The 26,739-nt window shown below is 39.9% G+C and overlaps 1 protein-coding gene across 2 annotated transcripts in view; it reads left to right on the top strand.

Moving 5' to 3' along the window:
* PDCD1LG2 (programmed cell death 1 ligand 2) overlaps positions 1-26,739 on the top strand; it is a 66,885-nt gene that overhangs the window by 25,431 nt on the left and 14,715 nt on the right. The window contains exons 4-6 of one of the 2 annotated variants that reach the window (XM_077148259.1): positions 4,578-4,847; positions 13,245-13,376; positions 24,466-26,291. In XM_077148259.1, coding sequence (XP_077004374.1) covers positions 4,578-4,847; positions 13,245-13,376; positions 24,466-24,479 — 416 coding nt within the window. In that variant the 3' untranslated portion in view covers positions 24,480-26,291. Of the gene's footprint in view, positions 1-4,577; positions 4,848-13,244; positions 13,377-24,465; positions 26,292-26,739 lie in introns of those variants that run through there. The other variant, XM_077148258.1, reaches the window with a different exon arrangement.

Raw genomic sequence — 26,739 nt, 5'->3', positions numbered from 1 at the left:
CATTCCTGGGAAGGAGCTCTGCCTACTTCCTTGCCTAGACCAGGGATTCCTCAGGCTTGAAGCAGAATTGCAATTTAATATAATGGTCTTCAGTTTGGTGTAGATGAGGATCCCAGAATTCCTCACAGGTTGGTGGGCACAGGTGGTTCCAGGAAAACAGTTTCTGGATCCTCATCTTTCACAAGAACTCTTTCCCAAAATGGGTGTACCTGAGAAGATGCGTTACCAGGGGCAGTCCTTGGGCTTCCCCTAAGGCACTTCTTCTTTGCTATTGCTTTGTGTACTTCATAAAAAGCCTGCCTCAAACCCATCTTGAATATAGTGTATTGCCCCAGGATGTAAAAACTTCACAGTGCTAAACAAAAATATTGATTTCTCATTGCACTGTAAAGAGTAACAAATCCTTTTGCAAGCCAGATGGTATCAAATTCTCTGCTCTCAACAATTGTTGAGATAATTTAAAACGTTGTAATTCTTCTCCATCATCATAGAGTTGAAAGAATGAAGTGACAATGCTGTAACAAAACTGCTTCCATTTCCACGCATTTATTCATATAAACCAGATTCCTTAACCCTTATAGCTAAAAAAAAAAAAAAAAATTGAAATAGCAATGCTGCTGAACCTTGTCCCATTCCAACGTCATATGTTTCCTCAGGTTCATGAACAAATTGAAAAAATTAAAAATAAATAAATAATACGGGGAACAAATGTTAAAATAAATTTAGTAGAAATGCTAGTGATCAATGAAAGGGAGGGGTAAGGGGTATGGTGTGTATGATTTTTTTTCTGTTTTCTTTTTCTGAATTGATGCAAATGTTCTAAGAAATGATCATGATGATAAATATACAAGTATGTGATGAAAATAAATAAATAAATAAAAATCAAAAAGAAAAAAAAATTGATCTGCCTTAAGCTGTGTTAAAATTTTGTGTTGGACCCAAAAATGCTTAGTTTACAGGAAGTTATTAAGTACACTATAGTTTGTGCTGCTTAGAAACTATCTGGATTATTTGCTAGAGTATCACTTTTTAAGAACATTGGCAAAAACAAAGTATCTCCAAAGACCGGTGTCTGGAAGTGGGTCTGAACACTGTGTCCTGTGAGATATGGTTGAAGGAAGTAGGCATGTTTACTTAAACATATAAAAGACGACGTGGAGTCTTACCAGCTATTTTGGAATATTTTGGAGGGTTGCCTATTATGTGGAAGAGCTAGTAACAATTATTAACAATAATTGAACATTTACTGTGTTTTAGGTGCTTAACTCATCTAATCATCCTAACACCCCCATTAAGGATAAGTATAGCCATTTTATAAATGAGAAAACTGAGGGTTAGAGAAGCATGTAGCCAGCCCATGGCTCAAGCTCAGTTAAATCTTTGACTATGAAGCCCACAGGCTCACCTGCTATGCTTATCATATGTGGTTTTATTAAACTAGACAAGTACCAATGAAGTTACAAAGAGGCAAAAGTTTCGTTACATAAGATGAGCTTTCTAATGAAATTTTACTTTCTTATTGTCTAATCATAGCAAAGAACTCTGAAAATAGCAGCTCCCATTCACTGAGGTTTTTAACCAAAAGCTAGTTATCTAGTAGGTTATTAATATTTAAAAAAAGTATTACTAAAGATAAAGAGGGATATCATGATGATGAAAGGATCAGTTCCATGGAAAGGTATATTCATCCTAAATGTGTATGCATCTAACAACATAACTTCAAAATACATAAAACAAAAGTTGACAGACCTAATAGAAAAAATGGACAATCATATTTGGTGATAATAGGTGGTGATCACCTTTATTAGTAACTGAGAAAAAACAAATAAGATTTGAACAACCCTTAGTCATACTTGATCTAATGGGCATACATAGAAGTTATACCCAACAACTGCAGAATACACATTATTTTTGAGTGCACATGGGACATTCATCAAGTGAATCATCTAACAGGGATACTATCAACAGTATTTCTCATCGAGTGGAAAGTTGGATGAATTGAATTTTAAGATCACTTCCACATCTGAAATTCTAAAATGTATTCATCTTTTCCAATGAAAATCATTCTCATTCCAGCTTCCCCATTGTGTTTTGTTATTACTACATTTCAGCCACTTCCCAAATGAGAAAGAGGCTGTAGAGGCATTTCTGGTATTGTATACATTGTATACATGAAATGATTCTTTCAACCTTTCACCTGCTTTCGCAGTTACCTCAAGTCACCTCAGCCCGGGTCTCGAGTCTGGCCCTCCTACTGAACTCACCTTACATCGCTGCCATGCAGGTCAGCTTCTCATCCTAGCAGGAGCAGGCCAGATGCTTTATATTATAGGATTAGAAGAGAACACTGAGCCAAGAGAAGATAAGTGTAGATAAAGATAAAACTAGCGAAAAAGTGAGTATTCAAAATGTGTGCTTTGGTTGCTAAAGATAGTTAAAAATTTGGCTCCGAGGAGATCAGTTAGTCTAATCAGGGCAAGTCCTTCAGTAAGCAACGTCAGGACCTGACTCTTCTGCCTTCTGCTAGTGCTGGGTCTCGCTACGTCCCCCAGGAAAGCTTCTTCCTCTTCCTGTTTATATTAGTCTAACCCCAGACCTCTGGAACTACACAAAGACTCAACTCATCTTCTAATGGTGATTCCAATGCATGAATGCAGAATACTATATTAGTGAAGCACATGCATCCAACCATCCCACCCCAATCCCAGCTGGTTCCTTATCTCCAAAATAAGAATACAAATTGTTCCTACCTCATATGGTTGTTGCACAGTTTAAATGAGATCATGTATGTGTTAAAGGACTGGGGTCATATTATAGAGCCACTTACCCCTTAGTCCAAGTTCTTAACTAAGTTAGCAATATACAAAGAATCAATAATTAAATGGGAAATTAACACCATTTTTTAATGAATAACTGGACAGGCATATGATGTTTTTCCTTCTCTCTACCTCCAACTTTGGGGCTTCTCTAGTAATCTATACCAGAAAACAGGACTTTAGAGCAGGAGCCCCCTTGCTCAGAGTTCCATTGTGACTAATCTAAGAGTCCAGGTTTACAGATCAGACCCTAAATCCACTAATCCACCCAACTTCATGAATAAGAAAAACTGCCTTAACTACCCAGTCACAGGCAGAAACCAGACTACTGTGATTTAGGAAGATATCAGAGCCCTTGGGGCAGGTCAGCAGGCCCAGCTAGATATACTTAACACATGGAGACAGGCTCTTCTAGAGAGGGCCACAGGCTCCCCAGATTATGAACAGCGCTTTGAGGGCAGTTGCCCTGTTCTCCAGTGAGTGTCTTTTCTATAACTAATCAAATTCGCAACCCATAGCATAGGGACACACACAGGGAGGTGGATAGAGGGCCAGACATTTTGGAGCAGGCGTGAACATTCCTTCTTCCCCCATAGTGTATAAAAGCATGTGGCACAAAGCTTAGCACATAGAAAGCACTTCATAAATCATTCAGATTTAAAATTTTCCAGCTGGCTGTTATCATTATTTTAATGCAAAAACGCTTTTCTCAAAGTCAGTACCCATTTTGTGAAGTATGGGTAGTTCTCCCAACAATTCAAGAAAAAAAGTTAGTTTGTATCACACCTGTGGCATGTACAGACCTATACACCTTTCCTTCAAACACTTTATTAGAGTGTTATATTTTCAAGAAATATTTCCTAACTGATGAAAGTCAGTGCTTATTCCTGTGTAATCCTCTGGCCAAAAATCAATGGGTTACTTTTCATACTCTCTGCTTTATCTGCATATGGTATAAATATTTATTAAGTTATTTTTAACTAATAACTAAGATAACAGGACACTTTGTCCTTGTGTCTCCCTGTCCCTCTCAGTATCACCTGGGTCTACTTTATATCTCAGTTTCCTAGAGAGCAGAGAGCCATATGCATATTTGAATAATTCACCCAGCATACACTGCACAGACACATGGATATGTGTGTGTGTGTGTGTGTGTGTGTGTGTGTGTGTGTGTGTGTGTGTTGGGGTAGAGAATTACATAATAAATAAACATAGTTCCTTACTATTCATAGAATTGTTAGCTATGTCTTCATTTCTCCTCCTCCCAATCTCAAAGAGAACAGAGGAAAGGGGGAAGTGGAAAGTCAATTTTCCCCTGAAGATGTTTGAAAAAGAACTGAATAAAGTGGAAAATACACAGTATGTAGTGATTTTATTTAACCATTCTATCTCCCCTATCCATCCAGCCCCCAACTGTGAGACAATTTTTAGTACAATACAAGGCCCCAGAATGGTGTGGCTTAGAGCACTGCTGAGATTTGGAACCAAACTTCTAATATTCAAGTATTGACTCTACCAGTTATTAGCCATAAGAGCAAAAATTGGGAATATCTATAATGTTGTCTTTGTTGTATTAGGAGGATTAAATAATTCAATGTATATAAAATAGCATGCTATCTCACACATAGAAGGTGTTTAATAAATGAAAGCCACTCTTACTTAATATCTCGTGATCATTTTATTCATTTCACATGGCATTGAGTACAAGGCTCTCCAGAAATCAGAATAAGACTTACTTATTTTTCTTCTTCTATTTTCCAGCTTCCTACAAGAAAATTAACACTCATGTCCTTAAAGTCCCAGGAACAGGTGAGGTGGAGCTCACCTACCAGGCTGAAGGTTATCCTTTGGCAGATGTTTCCTGGCCAAACGTCAGCATTCCTGTCAACACCAGCCACACCAAGACCTCCGAGGGCCTCTACCAGGTCACCAGCATCCTGCGCCTGAAGCCACACCTTGGCAGAAACCTCAGCTGTGTGTTCTGGAATGCTAACTTGAAGGAGCTGACTTCAGCTGTCATTGACCCTCAAGGTAACAGTTGACCCCTTCCTGGCTCTTATCAGTCAAGGTTCAGCCCAGAAACAGGTAGCACATTCAAAATGAGTAATTGGAGGAGAGTTTGGTAAAGGGACTATCTACAAAAGTGTGATCATGGTTTAGAGAAACCAACAAAAAATGACAGTGCGGGGTCCTGGGGCTTTAACAATCAGGGAGCAAGTGCCACAGTCAGAATGTTTGCTGGAACCTGGAGAGGTCAGCTGTAGGGCACGGGCTACTTGGCAGGAGCTGTGGCCTCCAGTTGAGGGGTACTACCACCTGCAGCAACTGCACAGGGCAGATGCTGGTTGAGTGAATACCCCAATTTCATTCTCCTTCGATCACCTGCTGGTGCCTCCCTTTGATCCCATCTGGAAGTCAGAAGGCAAGGAAATCCATCAATGGGCTTAATAGAGGTCTGCCTCTAAGGCCTCAGAGTGTTAAAGGGTAGAGAATAGATCTGGAGAGTCAAACAGAAAATATCCAACACAATAGCTAACCACCAAAGGAAGAAGTTGTTTGCAAACTTGTTTGCATATAGGATTGAGTCAGCAGGATAAATATTTTACTGACCTTGCAGCTAGTCAGCTGTTTTTGGTACTTCCAGGAAAACTGGCCATTTATAGAATGCTTCAGAGTTTTGTGTGTGTGTGTGTTTTTTAACTGGCTATACTAGATGTTTTCGGAAGTGTATCCCATACTTTTGAACATCATACACCATAAAAATTTCAAACCATTTTGGAGGACTGACAACTTTTTATTTACCAAGCAAGAACATTTTATAAAAAACATATAACATCTAGTATCACAATCATTTCATGAGACAGTTCATTTTGTCACCCAGCGTATCTCTCCTACTGTTGCTGTAACAAATTACCACAAATTTGGAAACTTAAAACAGCACAAGTTTATTCTCTTACAGTTCTGGAGGTCAGAATTCTGAAATGGGTTCCACTGGGCTTAAAGAGAAGCGTAATCAGGTTTGTGTTCCTTCTGGAAGCTATAGGAGAGAATCCATTTTCTTGCCTATTCCAGCTCCTAGAGGCTGCCCACATTCTTTGCAAGGCTCATGCCAATCTTCAAAGCCAGCAAATCTTCCATCTTTAATTGTGTCACTTGGACTGCTGCTTTTGTCATCACATCTCTCTCTGACTCTCCAGCTTCCCTCTTCCATCATTTAAAGACCCTGCTGATTGCATTGGACCTCACTTGATAATTCAGAATAATTTCCCTATCTCAAGTTTCTTAATTTAGTCACATCTGCAAAATTCCTTTTGCCATGTTAGGTAACATAGTCACAGGTTCTAGGGATTAGTGCATGGACATCTTTGGCGGGTGAAGAGATGAGGCATTACTCCACCTACTACATTAAAAAGGATATAATCTCAGAATAAAAGTCAGTTTCTACTGCTGGTTAAATATGACATTATAGAAAACTCACTATGTCATCATTATGTTTCATAGTTATCCCTTGTCTTAGCTTAAGCTCTCTCAAAAGCAGAGTCTGATAAGGACTTGTAAGGTATGTAGGTATTTAGGTGGTTACATCAAGGGGGAGAAGTGACGGATTTGGGAGATTAAGACAGGAAAAGAGGAAAAGCTAATATAAAGGTGCACTTTCAAAGTTGTTATTGTGACTAATAGGAATTCAAATACCCCAGGACCTCCTGCGAATTGTACAGCTGGCCTCCTAGAATTGTTTAAGTTCAAGGACTTCAGGGGGGAGAAGTTATCCATCCTCTCCTCCCCACCACCATCGCTGTTGGTTGACAGTTGCCCCTGGAGAGTTAACTCCTTTCCACTCCTGGGCTGTACATTTATATGGGCTGTGTGTGTTCCCATCAGATCTGTAGTATCAGAGGTGCTCCAGAGCACAAAGCATAATCTCGTAATGTGCACTTGAGATGAATCCCTGACCATGAAGGGACTTAGAGCCTAGACAAAACTCTACCCCAACTGTGGCTGAAATTAGAGGTGAAACTGAGAGGAAGTGAGGCAGTATACCAGAGGCTTCTGCTACAGTCCACCCCTTGATCTGCTCATGTCCATTCATTCCCTACCTTAAGTCCACTGTGTCACTGAGTTTTCAAGTTAAAGCCAGCTTTTAATTTAGTATTGACTAAATACCCATCTCATTAATTTTCTAATATTTTCCTTTGGAAGAAAAATTCTCCCTGATATAGTTTTCAGAGGCAGGTAACTGCACTGCGGTGTCCCCACCCCACCCCCCCACCCTCTATCTGCTGTCCAATTCCAACGCTAAAGTTAACCCAGCTTCTTTCTTACTAAATTTTTTTTTTTTTTTTTTTTTTTTTTTTTTAAGGAAAGACAGAGAGAAGGAAGGAAGGAAGGAAGAAAGGGAAACATCTTTAAACATTTTCTTGTTTTTTATTGTATTTTTGTTTCTTTGTTTTTGTTACATGGGCTGGGGCCGGGAATCGAACCGAGGTCCTCCGGCATAGCAGGCAAGCACCTTGCCCGCTGAGCCACCGCGGCCCGCCATTACTAAATTATTTTAATGGAGCAAGGAAGTAAAGAGAGGAGTCCTGTTAATGAGGTTGCTTGATAGAAATAAAGTCACTAGAAGAACACCATTTTTAAGGCCAACTTTGGGTGAAAATAGTGAATTAGGAAAGTTGATCTTTCAACATTCTTTACCTCTCATTTATCACTGTTAAGACCACTGGGCTTGTTGCCTCATGAAAAATGACATACAACTGTTTCACACTAGAACTTTAGAGGCTTAAATGTTAATAATCCCAAGGGTATTTATTTTTTTTCCCTGGAATTGTTTATTCAACTGCCCTTCACTATGTGGAATTTCCTGTCTGGTTAAGTGTAAGACAGTACTTTTTCCTCCCTGGACGAAATGTGGTTTACTAGAAGAACTCTTAGATGAGGCTTTCAGCAGGGTATTAGGGGCCTGGGCAAGATAAACTTTGGGATAATTAGCATCTTCCCTTTGCACCACTGATTATCTGGTTAGAGAAGTGGAAGGGCAGACTGACAATTTTCTGGAATCCCTGATGCTGTGAGAAGTTAAGAATGGAGTAAGACAGCCCCTGTCACGCTGGCAGCCAGCACGGCTGATTGAGTAGTTGAGGAACAGTCCGTGGGATCTGCCTCAGCGTTTAGGATCTTCTGGGGTGTCACTCAGGAATGTGGCCAGCAGGGAGCTGGAGATCTTCGTGCCCTCTTTCTCCAGGGCAGCTCATCTTCCACCACGAGGGGGTAAATTCCCTGGAACAAGTGATATGATCTTTCCCTTATCTCACCTCCCAGGGCCTATTATCTATACATCATTTCTTTGTTTGCCTTGGGACCTTGCTTGTCTTTTCTTTTTTATTGCTATCTTATTTTCTATATATTTTAATTAGTCACCTGGTTCTTCCATTCAGACTAATGCAAAAGCAGAATGCTTTGCCCATAGTAGGTGCTCACAAACTGTCGATTGATGGGTTGAAATTTATTCCTGCTTAATTCCAGTCCCATCATCTCAGCCATCAGACTGAGTGGACCAGATCAGGTCAGTCAGCTGGTGCCCTGATGTGTACACAAAAACTGGCAACAAAATAACCAAAACCACACATCCTCCCACACATTCCTTACTTCAATTTCTGAAAGGCTTTTGTAAGTTGTCTTATGACTGTCCACTTTTACTGCCCTGACCCACCACTTATTTCTCCAGGAGGACCAAGTTTAAAATCAAGAGTTCGGGGGTGGGAGGTGCTCCAGTAACTCAGGAATGGATGATTGGGTATCCTAACATTTTTTTTTTTTCTACACTGTAGGATTTTAAGCAGGGAAGTAATGTGATCTGATTTGTTTTTTTATTAGAGAGGTTATAGGTTTACCAAAAAATCATGCAGAAAGAACAGAGTTCCCATGTATCCCCCACCCGCCATTAAGAACACCATGCATTAGTGTGGTATATTTGGTACAATTGATGAAAAACTATTATTATAATTGTACTATTAACTCTAGTCCATTACATTAGGGTTCCCTCTTTATGTTGTACAGTCCTATGGGTTTGTTTATTTGTTTTTTAACTTTTAACTCTAGTAACATATGTACAACCTAAAATTTCCCCCTTTTAACCACATTCAAATATATAATTCATCACTGCTAATTACTTCCACAATGGTGTGCTCCCATCACCACCATTCTATTTTCCATCACCCCAAATAGAATTTCTATACAATTAAGCATTAACTTCCCATTTCCTACTCCTACCCCAGCCCCTGGGAATCTCTATTCTAATTTTTGACTTCATAATTTGCATATTCTGAATCTTAGAAACATCATGCTGAGTGAAATAAGCCAGACACAAAAGGACAACTATTGTCTGATCTCACTGATATAAAATAATTAAAGCTCCCTAACTTTAACCAGAATTTAGAGAGCAGTGAGGTCATTTTCAGTTTGAAACAAAGTTTCTTCTGTTCAGCCAGCTGTTGAGTTTTAATTAAGAAATGTAATGGGACTGGAGTATAGGAAAGAACTTTAAAAAGACCCTGTGAAAGAAGAAGAAAGAGGTCTTTTAATCCTTATAGATTATTGTAATGCCTGGAAACATCCTAGAGTATATTAAGCAGATAATCAAAAAGTATTGGCAAAGTCCCCTGAGGGAGGGGAGAAAGAATATGCAACTATTAAACCTTATCATCAGGGAATCCCCTGATACTGTGTCAAACTTTAGGGACACCCATATCAACAAGCCATGCCCTTGATCACGAGGCTTACTCTTGTGAAGCTTACATAGGTAGCAGAGAAGCTTAGACCATTTATAGGCATGCCTAAGAGTTACTTCTGGAGGACCTCTGTTGAAGCTTAGATGTGGCCTGAGTCTCTCTAAGCCCAACTCTGCACGTGAAATCATTGCCCTCTCCCCTACGGGGGACATGACATCCAGGGGTGAAAGTCTCCCTGGCGACGTGGGAGATGACGCCCAGGGATTTATCCAGACCTGGCCCAGTGGGATTAACAATTCCATTTTGACCAAAAGGGGGAAAAGAAATGTAATTAATAAAGTATCAGTGGCAGAGAGAGTTCAAATACAGTCGAGAGGCTACTCTGGAGGTTGCTCTTATGCAAGCTTCAGTTAGACCTTGCTACCTATCATAACCTGCCAGCCCCCAACCAGGACCATTCTAGCCAATCCTAGAGAACACCTAGGGCAATATATAAAATTCCACAAGGGTTCCATGCACTAGAGTAACTTTTCAGAAACCTACAACCTCCAGATGGGTCCCTGATCCAGATAAGTCCTGAAACCTAGCCCAGCCTCTCCAGTACATCAGATAATTCCATCTCCCTACCCCACATTAATGGCAGACCCTTCTAATATAAAAAATTTAGAATTGCCATAGCCCAAACACTCCTAAAGAGAGGGATGGAAAAATCAAAGGTGATGGTGGATTTATACATAGAAGATAGGATTTAACAAATATGAATGCTGAATCATTAAATTGGTATCTTTTAGTCTCCAGTATTTTAGAGCAGCTAGAAGTAAAAACCTAAAATTGTGAACTTGTAACCCATGTCAAAGTCTGAAATATGTTCTACAACCAATTGTGTGCTGTGCTTGGAAATTTATAGTTTTTTGTATATATGTTATTTTTCACAAAAAAAAAGTCGATTGTGATAATAAAAAAAATTTAAGCCCTCTAGCCTTCTCTATTCTGGAGCAGCTAGAAGGAAAAATCTGAGAGGACTGTATGGTAGCACATGACACACTCTGGGATCTGTCCTATAATCACTTGTTGAAGAGTACTTTGAAAACTATTGCTTTTTCAATTTCTTTGCTTTGTATATATGTTATACTATACAATAAAAAAACGTTTAAAAAAATGAACACACACACAAAGACCCTGTGAGGCTGGAAGAGAAGAGAATTTGTTCCAGCAGATGGAAATTATTCTTTGGCTATATATTACGGTGGTCAAGAGCATGGATTCTGATATTAGATGGACCTGAATTTCAAATCCTCTCTCTGCTACCTACCAGCTCTGGGAACTTGGATATATTACTTAACTACCTTAGGACTCAGTCTGTCTTTGTTGGATGAGAGTAAATAATGGTAGATACATCATAGGGGTATTGTGATGACTGAACGAAATACATTTGTAAAGTGCTTAGCACTCAGAAAGGGTGGAAACAGGAAAATGTATGGCACCTCCAGAAAGATACATGGCTTCCTTGTGAGTGCATGGGACTCTGGACAAGGGTGAGGCATAGCAGACAAATATTTTTCATTTCCCATCATATCGTTGTCAAATAAGATATAAACACTATAAAATGATTTAGAAGACTATGTATTAGGATATAGATTAACTAGTATAACGAAGAGACCCCCAAAATATGAATTAAACAAGACAGAGTATATTTCTCTATCATGTAATATCCAGAGGTAGAACATGGTTCAGAACAGGTACCTATATTCTATAATGTCATTCCATGGTCCACGTTCCTTCTATCTTGTTGCTTGCCATTCTCCAGGATGTTGGCCTTGTTGAATTTCCAAAACTGGGTTACTGCCACATTCAGTGCTTAGCCATCAGGAAGGAAAAAGAGGGTATGGTGGAAGACACACCCAATGTTTTAATACCAAGGCCAAGAAGACCCATTCTGTTGACCCAAACTGAGTTTGCATGGCTAACCACACTTAGCTGCAAGGGAGGCTGGGAAATGTAGTGTCTGAGAAGCATAGTGCCCAACTGCTACCGAAATACTGGGGAAGAAATAAAGAAGAGATGTGAGGAACAACCAGTAGTCTGCCACAAGGTAACTGATAAGGGAAGGTTAGGCTAGGTGGACTAGAAAGGCAATTGATTCAGCCCAATAAACCTTTACTGACACCTTTCATTTAGCTTGGCCCTGTAAGGGATTCAAAGCTGACTTAACTAAAGCCTTTGCCTTCCAAATACTTAGAGTTTGAGCAGACTGGAGTCCTGTAGGACGTTCAATTTTAGAATGTCTTGAAGATGAATAGAGCTTCTGAGTGTGGAAGGGACCATGGGAATCTGCCCAGGAAAATGGTTTGCAGAAAAGTATCTCCTGTTGTGGGACAGTGAGGGGACCATAACTCTTTGATTCATAATGCTATGTCTACAACTGCTTAATAAGCACTCAGTGAACTCTAGAAATAATGAGGTAGATTAAAATTAATATTCGTTTATTTAGACATGGGTTGTCCAATGTGTAAGTCAGGCTCTTTAATCCTTCTCTTCCTTAACATTTGCTACACTCTCAAATAGAGAAAAATATCTGTAGGGTCTGAGCTTTGGGATCAGACAGATCTGGGTTTGCAATCCTGACTCTGCCTCTGACCTAGAGGTGATGGCCTCAGATAGATTATTCAGTATCTCTGATGGGTTCAGGTCCCTCTCAGCTTAGACGATCCATGGTTCTCAGATGGCACTGTGAAGGGGTGGGAAAAGGGCTATTATCAGGACTGAGCCTTTCTTCCTGAAAAGTTTTACCAGGTTTTTCCTGGGCTTGACTGTCACATTTATTCTGTGTAATTTACTCTACAAGGCAAAATCCAGACTTTGAAAAGGACACAGCTTAATCTAGATACTCTCCCATCTCCTATGGTGAACCCCCTCCTCTACCCCTCCTTCCTTTGTTGGTCTGGTCCCATCATTCTAACCCGTAAATACCAGAGCTCTCCTTCTCAAGACTCCACAGGCCCTGGAATTACTCTTCTCATCCACCTTACTGCCAGGATTTTGATAGGCTAAAACAAGGAAAAGGACTGGTTGTAGTAATTTACACTAAAGGGTGAATGACTGGATTTAGAATATTAATTCTACCTGGAATATTCTCGCTCTTTCTTTCTTTTTTTTTTTCCAAAAAGATCCTGTTAATCCTTGAAATTGAAAAACTAATGCTATAGATTCTGAACACTGTGAGTGCTTGTTGGGAGGGTGGAGGTGGAGAGGGGAGACATTTACCAGATGAGGGATTTTCCCACTGGAGAGAGGAGATGATGATGATGATAAAGATAGATAGGTAGATAGGTATAGATACAGATAAATATAACATTACGTTGTTTAATATCTGAGTGGTGAAAAGTATGAAATCAGGAACTAGACAGCTTGGATATTCTCTCAGCTCTGTCACTTATGGTCTAACTTTGGGAAGATTTCCTAACTTCTCTGTTCCTCATTTTCCTCACTTCTCTCTATATGGATTATGGTAAAGCCTCCCTCACAGGGTTGTGAGGACTAAATGAGCTGATACATGCAGAGCATTTAGAGCAGCATCTGACCTGGAGAAAATGCTCAATATGACTTGGCTGTGTTGCTTGTCATCCATGCCTGTGACCAACCTCTTTGGTTCACCTCTAATCCACCTTGTCATGGGATTCTGGTGCTTTTCTTCACCTAGGTCGGAAGGAACCTGAGGCCCCAACATTGCTCTTTCACAGTCTCATCCCCACCTGCATCATCGCCTTAATATTCATGGCCACATTGATAGTCCTAAGAAAAAGGCTCAGCGTAAAGCGATGTTCTAAAAAAGGTAAGTGAGTTTTATCCGCAGTGACCAGGTATCTGCACATGAGGGCTCTGGGTTGGCCCAGTAGTCCTATGGCTTCCCAATTTCACACTAAATCCACTTATGAACTGCTTTGGGCTGGTCCTGATGATTATTTTCCCCGGAAGGAAATGGCTCTAGTCTTCAGTCAGCTGGACTCCTTATGCTGAATTTTTTAAAGGGAATGCTCTGTTCTTTTCCTGAAATAGCGTGCCTTGTTCTTTAAGCCAAGAAGAGTTTCCGCAGCCTCATGAGATTGATGTTTTTTGGCAATGCAGTCAGTTATGTGCTCAGCCTTGGTCAGAGTTTGGTTGGTGGGAGGGATGCCAGGCTCCAGTTTGGTGATTCTTTCCATTCTCATCCCTCCATTGCCCATTCTGTGCATGAGCTGGAGTAAGCCTTTCCCCACACAATAGGAAGCCACATCATCAGGGTGAGTAAGGAAAGGAGTAAAGCCCGTAAGGCCAGTTGGGCACAGGAAAGTACCTGATTGGTGATGCCCTGAGGTCTTTCAGCAGCTTTCCCACGAGCCTGTTGTGTTCTCATGAACCCACTCCTGTTCTGTTGATCCAATTGGGCAACCTTTGCGCCCTGTCCAGAGGTTGCTTGCATGTCTGCCCTGGTTTCCTGGGAGGAGCCTGTCCACAAAACCACGAGAAAGTCTGCAGGCCTATCTGGTGCTTTCCTAAACTGTCCTTTTGTCAGCACCCAACAAGCTCCCCCCAACATCTTCACACTGCCTTGTCTATAGAAAAGCAAATGACATCTGGGAATAATTCAGTAGGAATCTGGGACAACCACTGCTTAAGGATTAGGGGTTTTAGGTGGTAGATATTCTATATTCTCAGTCAAAATTTCTATATGCACATCTGCCATGAAATGCTGTCAAGCTCTATTTGTCCATGGCCCTGGGTGTGCATTGGCTTTGGAATGTGACCACAAAATCCCTCTAAGTGTAGGAACGGAAGAAGGAGGAAGGAGGGAAGAGAGAGGGCGATGGAGACAGATGCATTCATCTGTGGGATTTGAGAAGTGCTCAAAGGCTTGCTCGCCTATCTGTCTCATCCTACAGCCAGGCCATGTGGTTTGAAATTGTACTATTAGAGAGTTATATTTTTAATTAGCAAGGTATCACAACCTTTTCAAACCAATAAGCAGAAAGATATCATATGTTCTTTTAGTGGTATCTGAAATCCAAAATAAAATTAACTACTTGATCAAGAGTCAAAGAACTGGTAGTTACTCTTTTATTTCCGATTGCGTATAGTTACCCTGTCTACCTTCTAACCTCCTGGGGCTGAGGGAGCCTGGGAGGGGAGGGGATGGTGTCCTTGCTCTTTCTCTCCCACCCCTCCATCGCACTTACCTTGAGAACTGAGGCTGATGTGAAGAGGTCAGGGCTCCTTAGAGGTCCATCATAGAAAACTCTCACACCTGTGTGCAATGAGCTCCCTAAACGAATTTCCTGGCATCAATTCTTCTAATAGTGAAGAAATAAAATATGCATGGATAGAAGAATAGGAGAATAGAAATATGGAAAATTAATTAAAACGAAAGAACCAAAATCAGATATATTTTTGAGCTGGATAATCTGAAAAAATCATTTTAAGAGGGTAAACTACAGAAAAATAAACACAATATAATACAAATTATAGAGAGTTTTAAAACATGCAGAACAATCCTTTAATTGTGTTTATGGAAATACTCACTTGAAGCAAAAGTTTGAAAACAACAAACACCAAATTCAACCTCTGAAACCGGGGGGTGGGCATACAGGGATTCGTTATATTGTTCTCTAGCCTTTGTTTTATGCTCGAAATATCTATTTTTATATTAAAAAAAAAAGAGGTCAAGACTAAAAATCAAAAGATTTAGATTCTAATGCTGTGTACTGGCTACATAACCTTAGGTTTCATCCACCTCCCCTCTGGGCTTTAGTTTTATGCTGTGTAAATTGAAAAGTTTGGGCCAAATCTGAGATGGCAAGCAAGCCTCATTTCAGGGTTAGGGGACACTTAGAGCAGAGATGAGGGTGATTTGGGAGACCATTTCTAGGCAAGGCGCGCTGTAACCGATGAATGCATGCACCTTGGGTAAGAGATGTAAAGAAGTCATGGACCCTGGCCAGAAATTGGTCAAATGTGGCACATGCTTTATAAAACAATAATAAATTTATGGTTATTTATCAATGTCTCTATTCATCCTTGTCACACACACACACACATACATAGTAACACAATACTATATATATATAGTAACACAATACTTAAGACATTATTATGTTTCTGCATATTTCAGTTGTATTCAGAGTTATTTCCTCATCGATCAAGCCTTTGTACTTATGTTTAGAGCTGCATAAACCATAGAAATTGACTAGATGATCAATGGTGATGAAGTATTAAAGGAAAACAATGGTGCATCTTTGCTTAGCATAATGGTTGTGTCAAGACAAATTAGATTTTAATAGACCCTTTTAAGTTCCTCCCTTTAGTTACTTACCAATTGTTAACACTTTAGCAAAAACTAATTTGAAGTCTTGGTTCATATCCCTAGGGAGGAGAGAGAGAGGGCTATGGAAATATTGATGTGGGAAATGGACTAGGTCTGGACCCCAGCCTTAGGACAGCGGGGAAAACTTGGTGCCTGTTGTTGGGGGTGACAGGGTCCAAGAGATAAAGAGGGCAGTCCTGGCCAGGCCTTTGGATGGACTAAGGTAGCTTGTCAGACCTGCCAGGCACTTTAAAAACGGAAGTAAGTGACCACCTGTCATCTGGCAAGATAAAACTGAGAGTCCGGATTTGCATGCAGAATGATGTTTGGGGGCTTTTTGTTTAGTTCACAGGATTTTTTCTCTGCTCATTGCCTCTCAGTCTTTATGAGATAAAAGGGCATCTGTGGTATCAAAGTCTCCCATTCTCTGTATTTTGAAATAGTGAATATCCGAGTAAAGTTAGAGGAAAAAACCATCTAACCAAAATGACTTGATATGATTAAACTGAAATTTTTAGAAATGACTTCCTGGTCAGATGAAGAGATTAAATGAGTTAGATTAGATTTATGTTACATCTTGTTTTCTTTGCCAACAGTCAATGAGATTTGATCCTGAAACATATTGCAGACAAGGGGAAGAAAATTGTCTGATTTCAGCAGCATTCTATTGACAGAAATAGCTTGGCCCACATAGTACACGAGTTCTTGTATTGGGTAAAACAACACTTACAGCTGATAGCGTTACAAGCCCCAGACTGGCCATCTGGCTGCTCTGCTGTCATCTTCCCTGATCTTAGCACCACCATGTCCACATGCACCCCCCTGAATCAGAAAGAAGCATTTGGGGAAGGATGAGGAATCATATAGCAAGTGAGAGTATAATACCTGGAAGTATACAACTTGCATTTGAACCCTAGTTCTTTCACTTACTTCCTTTACTAGCTGAGACCTTTCTGCCTCCAATTTCCCTCACCAGAAAATGAATAGGATAAAAAGAGCATCTACCTATTGCATGATTCCATATTATGACTTTGATAAAGCTGCCAGTGTTTTGGAGTAGCTAGGAGGAAAAATCTGAGAGGAGGGCATGGTAGCCCATGACAAACTCTGGGAACTCTTCTGTAGCTGCTTGGTGAAGTGTGCTTTGAAAATTAGTGCTTTCTTTCTTTCTTTTCTTTGTGTATATATATGATATTTTACAGCAAAAAAAAGTTTTAAAAAAAAGCAGGCTATAGGCAGTTATAGTAATATTGGATAAAATTAATTCCTTAAATAAAAAAAGAAATCCTATTGTTCACAAATCCTAATAAATAAAACTTTTACAAGAACTGAACATAAATCTGGAAAAAAAGAAAAAAGAGAGAGCAGGACTTTACTATGATTTATAGTTTAAGAAGATTTGAATATGGTATCTTTATCTATTACAAATTTCTGTTATAAAGAAGTCAGAGGAAAATAGTCATATAGAATTAAAAAAAACCAAAAAAGCATCTACCAAATTGTGATGTAAGGCATGTAAAGGGCATTCATTGCACACAATTTGTGCTCCTTGATGCAATCTGCTCTTCTTGCCATTAATATCATTGCTGCCACAGAGTCCTTACTCACCCCTTGCCTTCTGTGTCTCCTGGCTTCGGTGGACACAGCACGCCACTGTTAGGTCCATTTCATCATCACATCAGTCTCCGTGGACAACATCTAACCCCTTTGCGAGTTTATGCCTTTCATGCCTTCTGTCAGCTGGTCACATTTTACTAGCGTATCTCCTCTTCTCCCCAACAAACCCTTTCTCAGCTCAAGCAGCCCTCTCCCCACCCCCATCCCCATCCTAACTCCTGTTCCCACGCGGTGCTCGTTCCCACCTCTGTGCCTCCGCTCATGCCGTTCCATCTGCCCAGAATGCCCGCCCTTTCTTGCTTGCTTCCCCAAGTTCAAGCTTCTTGCAGGGTCTACCTTAAGATATAAGAATAATTAACATTATTATAATGCCAGGACACTGTTCTAAATACTTTACAGTACCAACTCATTTAATCCTCACAATCCTATGAGGTGTATGCTTTTTTTTTTTCATTTTACAAATGAAGAAACTAAATATAAAGAGGCTAAATAACTTGCCCAGGCGGTTATTAAATGGCTGATAAATATAAGAGTCAGTTCCTTGACTCAGGTATCCAAGTCCAGAGCCCACATCCTCTACACTAACCTCTACCCACTTGCTTAATCTGTACAACTCTCTTCCTATCTCACCCCTCTGTGTTTCTCTCCACTGTTCACACAGTCTTGCCCCTCTTAAACACATGATCCCTGAATTGCTTTCTGGCTGCCTCTGTGTGTTTGGATTTTGTGTCTACTTGGTTCATGCAATGAAGTGAGATAATATTGCTAATGCAACTACTGGGTATTTGGTGTTTTTCTGTCTTGTTACCCATTTGTTTATGTTTCTGTGTTTGTTCTATGATAAAAGAAGTCTCACTACTAAAGAGTAACATGATAAGTCTTGTTTAATTTTGGTTGAGCCTGCCAGCTTAAAAAAGAATAGCCTCCAACAATTTTCAGATCATTTTTTTTAAATGCACATTTTTTCTGAGTATTAGATGAAAAATAAAAAGTACAGAAATTTATAATCCACTGCCCAGAGATTAGCATGGTTAACATTTTAATGTGATTTCTACTTAAATTCTAATATTTTTTCTTTATATAATATTTTCATAAAATTGAACTGTAGTAGATATAGCTTGGAATGTCTATTTTGCTTAATTTTATGTCATCAGTAGTACCCTATATACTAAAAGCATAATTAATAGCTTTATGATATTTTACTGTATCAATGTACGAGAATTTTATTAATTAATTACATGTTGGACATTTAGTATCAACCTCTTAGGTCTTTTTTGTTTTGTTTTGTTTTCTTGCTATTTAAACACTTACAATAACCTTGTACATAAATCTTTATGTGCAACTCTGATGTTACCATAAGATAAAATAGAAAGAATAGCTATGGTAAAGGGTATAGGCATTTTTAAGGCTCTCAAAATATATTACTAAATTGCCCTCTAAAAAATTGTACCAATTTGTACTAGCGATATATGAAAGAGCTAGTTTTATCACAGTTATCCTCAAACTAGATATTATCATTGTTTTTACATTTTGCTAATTTGAAAAGAGAAAATGGTAAGTTATTATTAGTGAGATAAAACATTTTTCATACATTCACAGTTTTGTTTTTTTTTTCCTTTGGGAATTGCCTATGCGTATCTTTCGTCCATCTTTTTATGTATAGCTCTACCTAGTATTGATAATAACCCATTGCCTGCAACATACTTTATAAATTTTTTCTCTGATCTGTCATTTTACTTTAAATTTTTTTCCTTAGTCTGAGAAAACAGGCATTGAATTTAGTAAAGCGGAGTTCACAGGACCAGGTTGCCAAAACTGATGTCCTATATGACACAAAAGAAATCAGTGGGTTACATGAAGTCTATGCCAGTAAAAAGCTTACATTGAATGGGATCTACAGTTCCTAGAGTACCATATTGTAAATTTCTAGAGAGCAAGAGTGGTATCTTCCTCTTCTTTTAAGAGCCCATTACATCTTAGGAAGTCTTTTACTTTCAGTAGGTACGTATTAAATGAGAATTAATCAAAGTCAACATTCTACAACCCATTGATATATATCCACTAATAGAGGCAGGCAAACTATAGCTGGGGGCAAATCCCAGCCTGTTTGTGTAAATAAAGTTTTATAGAAGCATAGCCACACCCAGGCCACATAAAGTTTGTGGTAGCTCCCTGACCACAACCACTAATACCATGACAGGGTTGAGTAGTTGAGACAGAAATATAAGACCCACAAAGTTTAAAATTTTTACCATCTGGCTCTTTGCAGGAAAACTTTGCTGGTGTCTGAATGAGACATTCTCCCTGGTTTTGTGCCTTTTCCCATGGTCACTATACTTGGTCCTGTACTAAATCCAGGGCCAGTTTCACCATTACCTACACCAGCTTCATGAAGTGTGAGGACAAAGGAGAAAATGCAGAGCCACAGGTCAGATTCCCACTGAGAAGTGGTTAGGCCCAGCCACACCAGGTCCCTCACTCTCCCACTCTCATTCTCTGTCATCCCAGCTCTGTTGCACCCCCAGACCACCCCTTGTGGGGAGAGTGTCCAGTTCCAGTCTTCTCAGGAGCCATCCTGGGTCCTTAGGTTCTGATATAGCATCACTGTGGGAGATGGTGTCTTGGGACTTGCCCTAGGCATGTCCATTGAACATACTTCTGATAAGACTTTTATTCAGTTGACTATTCTACCTTCTCACTTAAGAGGGGAAGGACTTGGTGGTTTTGCTTCACCAACCACTGAAGTGAGACCTGATTAGTGTGCAAGTTCCCAGCTAGAGCTCAGCAGCTTGAGCAACGGCTGCTCAGAGCTGAATTTTCCACTTCAGAACTCTCTCACCTACTCACTTCTCCGTGTTTGTCTCCACATTATGCACACAGTCTATACCCCTAATTTTTTAGGCAAGTCTGGGAAAGGTGGTTGCTTTTCATTCTAGTGGAAATCTAGAGTCCTCAGTCTTCCCACATGGCCTTCAAGGCTTTAGCACTGATAGTGTACAATAAGGAGTCAGATAAAACTAAACAAGGGCAGAGATAGCTCATTCCCATCCTTCTCCATGGTGAATGTGGTAGTGATTAGTGTTTTGCATGTTTTCTGGATCTCTTGCCTTTATGCACATGGTAAGAGTGCAGCTGCCAGAAATGTGTAGCTATGGGGATCACGTGACTTGCTTTGGTCAATTCAGTGTAAGCGGACGTGTGTGTTACTTCTGAGTGGAAAATGGAAGAGCTAGTTTGTTCTCTGCTACATTTTCTTTTCCATCAGGCATGGTAACCAGCAACATTTGAGGTAATTTTTTCCACCAATCAGTTCCCATGTAATTATAATGAACAGAGCCCCCTCCTGGCCCATAGTGGGCCTGGAGCATGAGTGAGAATAAGTGTTTATTTTGCTGATATTTTGGAGTTGTTTGTTATTGCAGTACCTTATCTACACTGACTGATGCAAAAGGAGAAAACTGGAACTCTACTCAGTAGACTATGTTGCCACTTAAAATTCTTTTTCTGAAGAATAATAATGGTGAAAATGCTTTTTATATAAAGAAAAAGTAAAACATAAAAGCATATTCACCATTTCACTGATATATTATTAAAATTTGCTTGACTATAACCACCCACATCCCATGCTCTCCCCTCAAAATGAACTAAAAACACTAACATACCCAGAGTCATTGTCTTTGGGTATGGAAACTTGCATTGTTTTTTACTTTTATGTTTCCTGAGTTTTCTTTGAAGAGATGTACTACTTTTTGAATGCCGCAATGTGATTATTTTTAATTGCCCAGGGCTGTATGTTAGGTGTAGAATGATGCTTTCAGAAGCCCTTTGACAGTCCGCTCCCCCTCCCACCTTCTCCATATCCCAGTAATCACATACATTTATAGGACTCTTCACTGGATCCTTATCAACTTCAGGAAAGGCAATGCTATACTCTGTTTTGAGAATACATCCCAATATCTTAGCTGCCTTTCAGAGATCCCTAGTACATTCAATCTAGAAGGAATGAATACACACACCGAGGGATAAGAGATGAAGTCCCTTGCTCAAGGTCATCTCAAAACTTAGTGCTAGAACTGGAGCTGGAACACAGGCCCCCTGAGTCCTTGATTATGGAACACTTGCCCTTTCTATCTGTGCAAATTTTTCTTGCATCTAACCTTACTTGCTTATGGGGCAATTTTGGTTCATGCCTTCTTGCTCTTACGCATTCAGCTAAGCTACCAAACCAGTATAACTGTAGGAGTGGATTCTGGTACCATTGGACTATAGCATGCTTTTTTTAGAAAAGAGTTATTATAGTCATTAAACTATGTTTGTTTGTTTGTTTGTTTGTTTTGAGTTTACAGAGGTGTAGCCTAATTTCCTCATTTTAGAAATGGTGATATTGGGGCTAAGAGCTGTTAAGTGACTTATTTGAGTGAAATAGTGGCAGAACAATAAAAGAGCTTGTGATTCATGGTATAGTGCTATTCTTTCATTCTCGAACATGAATTAAGTGTCTGCTCTTTGCAAGATTCTGTTAGGTAGGCTGTGTGGGAATTATAAGAATTAATCGTTATCAGTCATCCAAGATCCTTACCATCAAGTATTATAGTTAAGATACTCAAAAAACAGCTCTCACTGGTATAATTTGGGTTAAAATTCAATAAAAGAGTGTATTTCCATATACTCCCTAGCAATGGGTCCAGTGTGTATGGTTTTATTGTATGAGTGTTGTGTCTTCCATCTAACACTGACACTGACTGCAACCTCAGCATTCCACCATGGAGGTGTTTTCTTTGCCCTTTTACCCTATTCTAGTAGTTTATATATATATTTTTGACCACTATACCTTTTTATAAAGAAAATATTAGAGCTCCTATAAATAAAGCAGATTAAAACAATAATAGAATTGAGGTGGAGGATAGAAATTTGCCTCTAAGGTAACTTGTGCTTCTTGGAACATATTTGGAAAATCATGTAGCTCTTATTATCCCTTTACTCCTATTCTCACTTTGTTTATCTTCCTCAGAATTCCCAGAAATGCCCACCCCTTGTCAGGCAACGTAAAGCTTCCTTTAGTGCCACAGCAAGTTTGGCAAAGAGCACAGCCACCCAGGAAGGAACGAGGGGGCTTTAGGTGGGAGGGATCATTCACAGGCTCGCTCACCTGAGCCCATGAATATTTTTAATTAATTTTTTTATCATAAAACACACAAAACAAAAAATGTACCGTTGTAACTATTTTAAAGTATACAATGTTGTACAGTCGTCTCCACTATCTAGTTCCAGAACTATCATCAACCCCAAACGGATACTCTGTACCACACAATAACTCCCCATTAGCATTGCCCCAGCCCCTGGCCGCCATAAATCTGCTTTTTTGTGTCTATAGATTTGCCTATTTGGGATACTTCATAGAAATGGAATCGTGCAATATATGGCCTTTTGTGTCTTTCCTCTTTTACCTACCATAATGTTTTCAAGGTTCATCCACACCGTAACATGTACTTAATTCTTTTTTTTTTATTGTGGTGACATATAATACTTCCCATTTTAACTACCTTCAGGCATACATTTTAGTGGCATCATTTATATTTACAATGTTGTACTGCCATCACCACATCCTTTACCAAAGCTTAATTACTTTTATGGTTGAATATATTCCATTATATGGCTACTACATTTTATTTTTCCATTCATTCATTGATGGACATTTGGGTTGGTTCTACCTTTTGACTTGTAAATAGCGCTGCAAACCTGAATTTTTTTTTTAATGGTGTGAAAAGTCTGTATTTTTATGGTTCTCTATGGTTTATACAAGAGGAACAAATAATTGATGAAAGTTCAGAGAATTGTCACTTTAGGCTGGGGATAATCATTAAGGGGGAGGAATGATTCACAAAGGAGGTAATACATGAGCCAGACAGAAATGGAAAAAGTAAACTATTTTAGGTAAAGGGGATACTGAAAGGAAAGGCAAAGAGAAATAAGAAGGCATGAGGCATCTTCTGAACGAGCATGTGATTCTAATTTGGATGGAAAGCCAAAGGTTATTAGGGGGTCACATTGTGAAGCCCAAATTCCAGGGAAAGAGGTTGATTTTACTTACCAGGCCTGAATGCCTTAGACTAGTCCCAGCAGGAGCAGAAGGCATACTCAAAAGGGATGGGTAGCTGAGGCAAGTTTAATGAAAAGACTATTTGCAAAGTTATGATCAGGGTTATGGGAAACTAGCAAGGGATGCTGAAGCACCCTGAGCAAGGAACAGCTACTGTCCCTAGGCCTGAAAGGACAAGGAAAGCAAGAGTCACCAGAACCTGGGGAACACAGCAATAGGAAAGGGCTACCCTGAACGAGCTGTGTCCTTTAATAGAAGGCCAAAGTCAATCTTCAGATTCTCAGAGAAGGAGCTGAAGAATGAATGAAGGACCCAATGACTTAGATCAAAATGCTGCCATCTTTGATGCTAGATTGGGGGTATTTTCCAGAACACCAAATAAGGAGAGAGCTTATTCAGCTTGGGTATCCTGGCAGCCTCCTACCCACTGCAATTACCTTCTTCCCTTAGGCTTAACTCAGTGGAAGCCAGGAGAAGTGAGTCCAATGGGGCAACTCACAAGGCCATCCTGCTGGGGCCTAAGCGGGGCAGAGCAGGATAAAAAGTGTGTCTGTAGGAACAAACTGGAAATATCTTGTGCAATGGGGTAACTATGAAAGGTTTTGAATAGGAGGGCCCCGGGAACTGTGCTCCAGTTTTAACTGAGCTCTCTGCAGCCTAAGAGGATAGAGGGGGGATGCTATAGATCAGGGGAGAGGGACTGAAGACTCCCCTGGAGTAGAGGGGATGGAAAGAAAAATTTGAACCATGCTATCTCCAGATAGAGTTCTTTTTCTAAAGTAACTTCTCACTCCAATTTACTTTTGAGAGGTCATATATTTTCCAATCAGAAAAGTGATTTTCCTCTTTGTGGACTTTTCTCCCTAGATTTGAACCTCTGATCTTAGGAGCTGGGGTGACCTGATGGCTTCTGGACATCCCTTGGCCTGCAGAGCTGACCGTTTGCACTTCTCAAATGCCTTTGGATGACAGCACTTTAACCTGGGGGCTGCAATAAAACTAGGCAGCACTTGGTCATGGTATGCTTAGAGGAAGCCCAGCAGCCCACCATTCGCTGATCTAGGCTCTCAGCCCTGTAACCTGTGGTTCTGAACTTGTGACTGTCATCAAGCACAACTGCACTTTAGAAAAATACCCCATTGCAGCCTGGACCCCAGTGAGTATCCAGAAGCTACTTCCTGCTGCCAGACTGAAAGCAAAGAGAATTACTTCCCCTTACATTTCCAAAGTGATTTCCAGAAGGAGAGATGAGTGAAACTTTCCAGCTACAGAAATGGACAGATTGCCAATAAAATTATTTTTATCTGTTGTTTCTTCTGGGTACTGGGAGAGCTATTGAGACTGTGACCTCACAGGCAGGACTTTATTTAAACACAAAACTTAATTAACATTTTTTATGGCTTACTGGAGTCCTGAAAGTATCTGAAGACGTTATTTAACAGAAAGCATTTAAATACACAGAGTATCCAACTACAAATGGTGGAGCAACGGCATCAAGTATTTTTTTATGTTCTAAATCGCAAGGCATTGGCTTCAACCTGTAATGATACCGTGTTGAATGGTGTTTTGTTTTGTTTTTAATTATGTCAGTCCTTTGGGAAATTCTAGCCTTTTAGCCTTAGAAATCAATGATATACATTAAAAATATTTAGCATGCTAATGTGCTGTGCTTGTAAAGATCTCAGATGAGTAGCTGTAACGGTCAAAGTCCCAAACTAAAGGCTGCTTTGCTCGTCCTCTATCTTGTTTTACACTTGACCTGTTAATACCTCGATTTCCACATCTGTGATATGGTAATACTCACTAGTGTCACCTTTGATGACTGGCATTGTGGAAACCTTGTGGGATCCCATTACGTGTGTGCGGAGAGGGAGGGTAACTGGGCTGCAGAAACACGTTAATTGTGTTAACTGGCTCAGGGCATTAGTTGACCCTTGAGCTATCCAAAGGCGTATATTAGTAAGTATAACAGAGTCTTAGGTCAGTGGGTCTAAAGCAAGCTCTTTGATGCCCAGACTAAGAAGAACTGGGGTTTAATGGAGAGGTGTGAAAGTAACAGACAAATTATATGTCACGGTTCCTCAATTCGCTGTACAAATCAGACAGAGAATGACTCTGAAGAATAAAACTCACTTGTTTATTCTCCAGTGTTCCAGTTGTTCTACTTTTGGCTAAGCGGTTTTCATAGGTCCCTTCTAGGTCAGTAAGGTTAATATTCCAGCCGATAATTTGACTCCCATAGGTTTGAAAGCTTTTGAGGCACACTTGATTGTCTGCTTCAGAAGGGTGGGGCCTGAGTAGGTGCTGCCTCCCAGGTCTCATGTCTTGGTGTGGTGTCCTTGCCAGAGGGGCAGCACCTCCTAACGCTGCAGAGAGCAGGGCAGGTGGGCAAAGTCTTCTCCCAACCTAGGCTGGGCCCCACTTTCTTGCAGATAAGAGATTGGCAGGTTGAATCCTTGTGCAATGGTGTTAACTATATTAGGAACACAGTGGCATAATGGCTCGGGTCAAAATGCTACCATCTGTGTTGCTAGATTTGGGCTATTTTCCAGAACACCAAACTGGGAGAGAGCTATTCAACTTGTGTATCTTGCAATCCAGGCTTCATCAGGCTGTGTGTGTATTCTAGCTTAAGAGATGTTCTATGCTACTGCAGACCATCATAACATCTGACATTTATTCAGCACTTACTATATGGCCAACATTGCAATTTTATGCATATTACTGGAATGAATCCTCTCAAAACCCTCTGGAAAAAAGGCACTATGAATATCTCTACTTTATAGTTAAGGGAGCTGAGGCACAGAAAGGTTAACAATTTACTGAAGCCTGCCTGCTTCTGTTTGGAACAGATAGAGCCAGGCAATGAAACCATGTTCATTACACCCCATAATGTGCCCTGATTGCCTACCAGATGAAACTTTACCTGTAACATGCACCTGTTCTCTTTGCTGGTTAAGGATAAATTTAACTTTTACTCTTCTCCCAGAGGCCCTACAGGCAGGTAGGTGGACTACAGGTTCTGGTGTCAGAGCGCATCGATTCAAAGCCCCAGTTAGTCTATGTATAAGTTACAAACTTTGAATACATCAGTTGACCTCTTTAAACCCATTTCCTTATTTTTAAAATAAGTAATAAAAA

This window comes from Tamandua tetradactyla, chromosome 2 (genome assembly GCF_023851605.1).
Source record: "Tamandua tetradactyla isolate mTamTet1 chromosome 2, mTamTet1.pri, whole genome shotgun sequence".
Taxonomy (NCBI): Eukaryota; Metazoa; Chordata; class Mammalia; order Pilosa; family Myrmecophagidae; genus Tamandua; species Tamandua tetradactyla.
This window is presented reverse-complemented; position numbering and strand designations above follow the sequence as displayed.